This window comes from Uranotaenia lowii, chromosome 3, assembly GCF_029784155.1.
Source record: "Uranotaenia lowii strain MFRU-FL chromosome 3, ASM2978415v1, whole genome shotgun sequence".
Taxonomy (NCBI): domain Eukaryota; kingdom Metazoa; phylum Arthropoda; class Insecta; order Diptera; family Culicidae; genus Uranotaenia; species Uranotaenia lowii.
Window position 1 is genome coordinate 80,307,353 of NC_073693.1, and position 9,446 is coordinate 80,316,798.

At 38.2% G+C, this 9,446-nt stretch overlaps 1 protein-coding gene across 1 annotated transcript; it reads left to right on the plus strand.

Moving 5' to 3' along the window:
• Positions 1-306: 306 nt before the first annotated feature.
• LOC129752326 (uncharacterized) lies at positions 307-1,524 on the plus strand. The gene is made up of 2 exons (XM_055748112.1): positions 307-463; positions 1,064-1,524. The coding sequence occupies exons 1-2, from the start codon at positions 307-309 to the stop codon at positions 1,522-1,524; spliced, it is 618 nt and encodes a 205-aa protein (XP_055604087.1).
• Positions 1,525-9,446: the final 7,922 nt, after the last annotated feature.

Genomic DNA, 9,446 nt, shown 5'->3' on the forward strand with positions numbered 1-9,446 from the left:
CACGGAACTACCACCCGCCAGACGAAGGACCTACATCATCATTTCAAAGGATTCCCAACGCATATGGGCCTGTATCCTTTGCTAAGGTAAGCTTAGTTTTAATTAGAAGTTTAATTTGTTACCGTGTTCAATAATTAAAACTTAACTAAATCTTTGAGAATTTTAGAATCAAATAGGTAATAAAAATCAATTATCATTTAGCAGTAATTTCTACAAAATTTCAAGTGCTACGGTGTTCAGTGATCAGAGTGAATAAAATTAAATTCAGGAAGTGATTCAGATTATCAAAAAAAAAAAAAATTCGAAATGGATAATCAAGCTAGATTGGCTGAATTACAAGCTGCGATTATTGATCGCGACGATCAAATACACCAGCTTAGAATGGAATTGCAAGGTGCCGTAGAAGCTGTCCAAGCAGCTCAGGCCCAACCACTTCGTTATCAATTACCCCAACCAGTTGGAGGTACAGAAGCGATTTTGAAATCACTCCAAACTCCTCAAATTATCAGGGACATTGGCAGCTTTGATGGTAACCCTGTGAAGTTACACAGTTTCGTTAAATCAATAGATAATTTAATCCCTTTCTTGGAAGAGGCTAGAAACACACCTATCTTTCCAGTTTGGATGCAAGCAATCCGGACAAAAATTATAGGAGATGCAGATACTGTACTTGAAATTTATGGTACTTCTCTGAATTGGGAGGAAATAAAAAGCACGTTAATCACTCATTATAGTGATAAACGGGATGAAATTTCCTTGACTAGGGATTTGTTTAAACTAAATCAATCGACTACCGTCGAAGATTTTTACAGTAAAATTTCGCATTCAATTTCATTATTGGTGAATTTACTGAATTTGAATGAAGAAAATGAAGACGTCAAACAAGCAAAAAATACATTTTATCAGGAACTTGGATTAAAGGTATTTCTTGCAGGTCTGAAAGAACCACTTGGGCCTATTATTAGAGCTCAAGCTCCAAAGACATTAAAGGATGCCTTGAGACTTTGTTTAGAAGAGGAAAATTATAATTACGTTAAAAACCCTTACAAACCTGCACCCACAGTTCCACCAAAACCAAACTATTTACCACCAAATTTATTCCAACCCTCAGCGAGGCTTTTGCAACCCCCTCCAAGATATCAACCACCTCCAAGACCGCATCCATCAGCCTTCCATCCAAGACCGTTTCAACCAATGCCTAGATTTTTCAATCCACAACCCAAACCAACTCCTATGGACGTTGACCCATCGATAAGGTCACGTCACGTGAATTATTTAAACAGACCGAATTACCAGCTAGAACAGGAATACTACTGGTACTATCCTCAAGACCCCTCCTTACATTTGTACAGCGAACATAGTGACCCAGTTAACAGCGCTGAAATAGAACAGCAACAACCAGATCAAATTTATACTTACACAGCAGAGGCAACGACCAGCGAGCCATCATCAGCTGATGTGCCACAAGATGAAACAGATGATCTAAATTTTCAAGCGGTCACACGTTTACTGCCACTAACGTAAACAATTTCATACCTTACATCATAATTGAAACCACTAAAGGCCCTCTACGATTTCTTATCGATACAGGAGCCAATAAAAATTATATCGACCCAAACCATGTTAATTTAGAACGTTGTAAAACTACAACACCATTGCGTGTTCGAAATGTAAGCGGCTCACATGAAATAAACCGCTTTGTAAAATTCAATCCCTTCTCTCAATTTGAAGACCTAGAAAAGTCAACATTTTTTGTATTTCATTTTCATCCTTTTTTCGACGGCTTAATTGGCTATGAGACGTTGAAAAATGCCAAGGTGAACATTGCAACTGAAACTAATGAACTTCAATTCCCGAATGGAAAAATTAAAATGTATAGGAAATATCCCGACGTCCAAAACATCCATTTGAATTCACACGAAACAAAAGTTATCAGTCTACCCATGAATTCAGTCTCCAGTGGAGATTTCTTGCTTGAAAACGATTATGTACTTCAATCACAAGTGATGATTCATTCTGGATTGTATAGTGTGTCTGATAATCAAGCTCAAGTAGTAATTACGAATTACTCGAACGAGGCCTGTAGAATTAGTTTGAACGAACATTCTTTGAAACCAGAAATTAACAATTTTGAATGTAGAACACGAACTTCAGAAAAACCTATCATAAAAAAATCTCTTCTTGAACAACTCCGACTCTCACATTTAAATGACGAAGAGCAAAGTAAACTTGTAAAATTAATCCATAAATATGAGGACGTATTTTTCATTGAAGGTGACAAGCTTACCTTCACCAGTGCTATAAAGCATAACATAAAAACGAAGGACGATTTGCCAGTGCATGTGAAATCTTACCGATACCCATTTTGTCATCGGGAAGAGGTGCAACGGCAAATTACCAAAATGCTCGAACAAGGTATCATTCAGCATTCTAGTAGTCCCTGGACGTCACCTGTGTGGATCGTCCCGAAAAAATTGGACGCTTCCGGACACAAAAAATGGAGACTGGTGATAGACTACAGAAAACTGAATGAAAAAACCATCGAGGATCGTTATCCGATTCCGAATATAACAGACGTTCTCGATAAGCTAGGTCGTTCAATGTATTTCACTACACTCGATCTCGCCTCTGGTTTTCACCAGGTCGAGGTAGAGAAGGCCGATATTCCAAAAACTGCATTTAGTGTCGAAAACGGACACTATGAGTTTTTGCGAATGCCCTTTGGGTTAAAAAATGCCCCTTCAACGTTCCAGAGAGTTATGGATAACGTATTAAGGGAGCATATTGGTGTCATCTGCCTTGTTTACATGGATGACATCATAATTTTTTCTACTAGTCTCACAGAACATCTGGACAATTTGTCAAAAATTTTCATAACGCTTCAGAAGCATAATTTGAAAATTCAGTTGGACAAGAGCGAATTCTTACGTAAGGAAGTCGCATTCTTGGGCCACATTGTAACTTCTGAAGGAGTAAAGCCAAATCCTGACAAGATTGAAATCATTCGGAAATGGCCTATTCCTCAAAACGAAAAGGAACTCAGAGGATTCCTAGGAATCTTGGGCTATTACCGAAAGTTTATTCGAGATTTCGCCAATATAGCGAAACCTCTCACTAATTGTCTCAGAAAAGGTGAAGCAATTGTACATTCGAAAGAATTTGTTGCAGCCTTCGAGAAATGTAAACATATCCTTTCTGGAAGTGATATTCTTCAATATCCAGATTTTGCCAAAACTTTTATTTTAACGACGGATGCTTCCAATTTTGCAATTGGAGCAGTCCTATCCCAAGGTACTGTTGGAAGTGATAAGCCAGTAGCTTTTGCTTCCAGGACATTGAACAAATCAGAGGAGAAGTACTCTGCCATTGAGAAAGAACTTCTCGCAGTAGTTTGGGCCTGCAAATATTTCCGGCCATATCTTTATGGACGAAAATTTGTTTTATATACTGACCACAAGCCTCTTACTTACGGATTGAATTTAAAGGATACAAATAATCGATTAGTTCATTGGCGTTTAGCGCTGAGCGAGTTCGATTATGAGATCAAGTATCGGCCCGGAAAACAAAACATAGTTGCTGACAGTCTATCTCGTGTTCGGACTGAACTGAATATCAATGAAAGCAGTTCATCTGATAGCATAAGTGCACACTCTGCAGACACAGATGACTCGGAATACATTCATTGTACGGAAAAACCACTAAATGTATTCAGCAATCAGATTATTCTTAAAATAGGTCCAGATGAACCGGATACGTACGAACAAATTTTTCCAAAAATGTTTAGAAGAACAGTTACAAAATTGGTTTTCGGAGTTCCACTTTTAATCAAAATATTCAAAGAATACATGGATTTGAGACGAACCAACTGCATCATGTGCCCAGAAAGTTTGATAAATAGCATACAAATTGTATACAAAAATTATTTCAGTCGATGTAAATCATTTAAACTTTTCATTAGCCAAAAACTATTGATTGATTTAAGAACGACTGAAGAACAGAGCCTGATAATTGAGCAAACTCATGAATCAGCTCATAGAGGAATTTGGGAAAACCACAGACAAATTTCAAAACGTTACTTTTTCCCAAGAATAAAATTTAGAATCCAACAATTCATCAAAATCTGCGAAGTATGCAACGTTAATAAATACGACCGACACCCGTACAAGATTCGTCTTGGTACCACACCGAATACAAAAAAGCCTTTTGAAATAATTCACATTGATCTGTTTTTATCAAAACCTCTTATATTTTTATCTGCAGTTGATAAATTTTCAAGATTTGGTGTTTTCATCCCAATTAAGTCAAGAACAATCACAGATATAAGAAAAGGGCTGCTTAAATTATTTTCAATCTATGGTACACCAGGACTAATCGTGTGCGATAATGAACCGGCTTTGAGATCAGCCGAAATAAGAGGTATGGCAAGCAATTTAAATGTCCAAATGCACGTCGTGCCCGCAAACCATAGTGAAAGTAACGGATTAGTCGAAAGATTTCACTCAACAGTGGCTGAAATTTTTCGATGCATTAAACCACAATACGCTGATTTGACGCAAAAAGAAATTTTCCTTATTGCATGTACATTGTATAATAATACAATCCATTCGGCTACTAAATCAAAACCAAGAGAAATTTTTTATGGCTTAAAAGATGGACACGAAAGGCCTCTGGACATTGAGCAAATGGTGAATGAAAGAAACAAATTTTATGATGAGGTTATTTTGGCCAATGAAAAGACTCAAAAACAAAATTTAGCCTACCACAACAAAGGTAGAGAAAGACAACCTCACATAAATGAGAACAAAACTGTCTACAAGTTAATCCAAGGGATTAAAAGAAAAACAAAAGAAAGATATAAACCGACCAAAGCTGTTGAGGACCAAGGACGAGTTATCCTCGACAGGTCTGGACGACAAATTCATAAAGAAAATGTTAAACGATTATAAACTAATATTTTTTATTTTTCAGGATGCACTCTTCATTAATCATCATAATGATATTCATTCCCTTTTCCTATCCCAAATTTATCCAACTCCATGATATCACAAATAATCCAGGAGCGCTGACTCTCAGTGCGGGAGAGGGCAGAATTCACGAAGGGTATAACAGACTTTTTCATACGGTTGATTTAAAAGAATTAGGAACTACGATAGGAGTATTAGAGAATTTAATTGCAAAAGTTAATAGTTCAACAGGAAATTTTATCAGGTTAATTAATCTCAAATTTAAACAAATCAATGAAACATACAGAGCCCTCCTCCCAAATTCGAAAAGTAAGCGTTCTATTGAAATGCTAGGCAGTGCTATCAAATTCATTACAGGTAACTTAGACGCAGATGATTTACGAGAAATAAACGCAAACATAAATGATATCAAAAGATTAGACAATAATCTGATTGTTCAGAATAATAAACAAATTACAATTAATCAGGAGTTTCAAAATCGCTTACAAACCCTAACAGATGAAATAAGAAATCACGAAAATGTTTTGCTCAAACTAACTTTACAAAGGAATTACACTGTGAATGAAAATGCAAAAATTATAATACTTTTCCAATTAGACATTGTACTACAAACTCTAAGAACGCTTGAGAATGGAATAGCACTAGCCAAATTGAATATTGTAAACCGTCAATTATTGACTATCAATGAATTGAAAATTATAGCACAACAATTAGAGCAGGTAGATATTTCATTAGACAGTTTAGAAGATGTGTACAATTATCTCTCGGTCACGGTGTTCTACCACGGATATCATCTCATCATCAGTATCGACATTCCCAGAGTATCATCTACAATCTACGAAAGAATGATTATCGAGCAACTACCAATTAAAAACAAAACCGTCAACATTGATTATCATACAATACTTGTGCATTCTAATGAAACCATCGCAGTCTTACAAAACTATGAACAAATAGCCAAAACCTACGTTTACAAGAAAAATCAACTCTTGAATATTACCAACGATTTGTGTATTGCACCTTTAGTTCGAGGTCGAAGTGGAAAATGTCCCTTCAAAGAAACACCGCCAGCTACAGAGTACAGGCTTTTGGCCTATGGTACTTTAATCGTCAAAGCTACATTAGAGACGATTGTAATGAGTAGCACTTGCGGTATTAATCAAAAAGAACTTAAAGGTAATTATCTTATCATTTTTCACAATTGTTCGGTCATTATTCAAGATAGGCTTTTTGAGAACTTGGAATTATACTTCAAACACCCCATCATCTCCCCTCTCGGAACGTATCAAATAGAAGAAACGCAACTAGAAAAATTTTACAACACTTCATACCTGCACAAAATGCACATTGAAAATAGACAACACCTGGAATCACTGAAATCTCATCATTTCTCATCAGTCGGAGTAATTATTGGAGTATTTTCGATAGTCATCCTTGTTACAATCTACAGAAAACGCAACGAAATATCAACATTCTTCATAAAAAGCTCGGGACGCGCTTCTCTTCAGGATGGGCTAGTTAAAGACGGATCTACAAAATCACCGATGCAACCAACATCAGAATCATCATCAGCCGCATCAAGCTTCCCACGGTCGTCCATAACCAGCTACCCAACATTGCACGTGCCGAAGACGACAACAAGGTGTCATCTTAAGCCAGCCGGCCAGCCGGCCAGCCAGCCATCCAGCCATCCAGCCAGTCAGCCAGCCAGCCAGCCATCATCGTGAGAAATAATTGTATACATGTTTCACAGGAAAGGTTAGGAATAGAGAGCTAATAAATAAGAGTGATCCAGAAAATAAATGCAATTCGTTTAGTGATCGTCGAGCTAATTAGTTCGTAGTTATTTTTTAAAAATCCGAAAAGGCTCCGAAAGCCTTTAATTTATATACCGTCAGTCTGTAAAGCCTGAATCAGCTTGGACGGTATATATCGTTAAAAAAATTTAAATTAGACTTTTGCAGCACAATGTATCAAAGTGGAACAACGTAAGCCCACAAATTACGTTCATTCATGAGGATTGAATGATCTCTCAAATGGGTTAAATTTTCCTCGAAATGCTAGCCTACATTTTTCCTATTTACAGAGAAAAGACCGATCCAACGAATTGCAATAAGACAAAGCGCATCGCTGACATCTAATAGGCGTCGTCGTCGCTTTCATCGCAACCACCCATCTGGAGGCACTTTGTGAGCTACCCCATAAATTTTCTGCCCAATATTCATAATTCTCTCCAGCGGGACCGGGAAAGGTGAAACTTTCTCAAAGAAGAAATTTGAATCCGAACCGTATGCTGCCGCATGTAGGGGTATCTAGTTTATGAAAGAGAGAAGTCGGCCATTCGGGAAAAGACACCATCTTCGCTCGACATGGGATGAATACACATTTGCCAGGAGGATCTAAAGGTAAGATCATTTCAACTTTTCTTTCTGATGAAAGTAAGTTTTGCAGGAAAAGTTTTCCGTTTCGGTGATATTGTCCCATGCTGGCAGTTTGGTCCTAAGAGGAAACCTACGCTGGGTCCTACGATAGACATTTATCGTATGCGGAGAACATCCTCTCCTTATTTGCTTCATATCTGGAGTAGGTAAGACTATCGGGTTGCAGCTGCGTTCTGTCTGGCAGACCTAGAGACCGAGCAACCGGACCGTTCGTTGTCGTACATCAGCGAATTTGCAGTCTCCTTTCGTTCACCTGTGGAAAAACTATACCAGAAGGCTTTAACAGACTTTGGGAAAATACAATTTATAGAAGTTATTACTTTAGGAATAAGTTATATTTATCGTTACTTGCACACCTATAGGTACCGATTCGCTATGATAAGGAAAAGGCTGGAAAGTAGTTCAGGAAGATGGTTGAGGACTTAGGACTTACTCAAGCTATTAAAATAGTACCGTGTCCAAATTGACAAAGCTATCGCGAAAAATAGTTATCTGGACGTTGAGTTATTACCAGCTATTAGCTTCAAAAATTGCAAAACAGTTTGAAAACGTCCATAAAAATCCGTCCAAGTCTCTTGAGGCTTGAGCTAACGGATATCAAAGTCTGCTAACTTCTGATTGAAGAATTTTTGAGTTGATCTGTGAAAACAATAGTGGGACTTGAAATAGTCATCTGATGTATTAGTAGATGCAGAGAAAATAAAGATAACAACGTAGGAATTCTCGACCTTGCACCCACAGATAAGACTTTAAACCAATCATGACTTTCTGGAATGTTAAATAATTGGCACAAGATGCTATGCCGAGCTGATATACACAAACTTTGTTCCTGCTGGTCATGTTCTCCTAGCGCAATCCGATTGCATATGTCTATGTTCTCTACGGGCACGAGACATGGATATTGCTCGAGAAGGACCTGCGTACACTTGGAATATTCGAGCGACAAGTGTTAAAAACCATTTTTGGCGACGCGTGCAGGAGAACGGAGTGTGGAGGCGAAAGATGCACCACGAGCTTGCACGACTCTACGGTGAACCCAGTATCCTGAAGGTGGTGAAGGCTGACAGGACAAGTTCCGAGAACGCCGCACGAGATGGTTAGACCAAGTGGAGCGTGATCTGGCGAATGTAGGATGTCCGAGAAATTGGAGAACGGTTGCCATGGACCGAGTTAGTTTTAGGAATTATGTTCGTCAATTTATGCCGTGATATGGAATACTACGGAAATAAATGTCTGAAAGAAACCAAATAAAACCTAAATTTTATATCCAATCACAAGAGCCGCCGACCATGGCCTAGATGATAGCGTTTGAGTTTTCTAAGAGGTCAAGAGACCGAGTTTCGGTCACGGCATACAAGTTATTCTTTCTGTGGGCTGGTGGTGTTAATGCTGTGCGGTCAATGCTGTGCGTGACAGTAGAAAATTTCCATACCAACAAGTAATGTCAACCTTCCAGATTTTGTGTGGATCTTCCAGACTTTTTGGACATTTGTCAGACATGTTTTAAGGTTTCCAGACTTCCAGTCTTCTGTCATTTCTTCCAGACATTTCCAGACTTTTGATATTTAACATGAATTTTTGACAAAACAGTCAAAATTCAAAATTTTTGAGGCATAATGGCAGGAAATGATGCGACTAAGTAACTGAAAAGTGAGGAATGCCACGAAAATGGTTCTAAAGGGTGAAACGGTCAAAATTTGGTCAATATCAACTTGACGTATTTCTTTCAATTTTGCATTTTAAAAACCTGAACACCCCTCATTTTGAAGGTATGTGTGTGTAAAAACTATGTTTGTGCCTTGTAGGAAATCTCCGGTTACTAAATTTTCGTACACCAAATACTCACGAAACCTGCTGGCCGTCACCGGTAGTTATTCCCACTACGAACGCGGAACTGACGTTGTACGCGGGAAAATGTCGAGTGTGCGAGAGGAAGCGATGGGTGCCGACGAGCGAGAGAGATATGTAAACATTTGCTTGCGAGTATGACAGTTCGACGAAGGGGTAACGAATGTTTATGTCAGTGTTAAAACTGGAACTG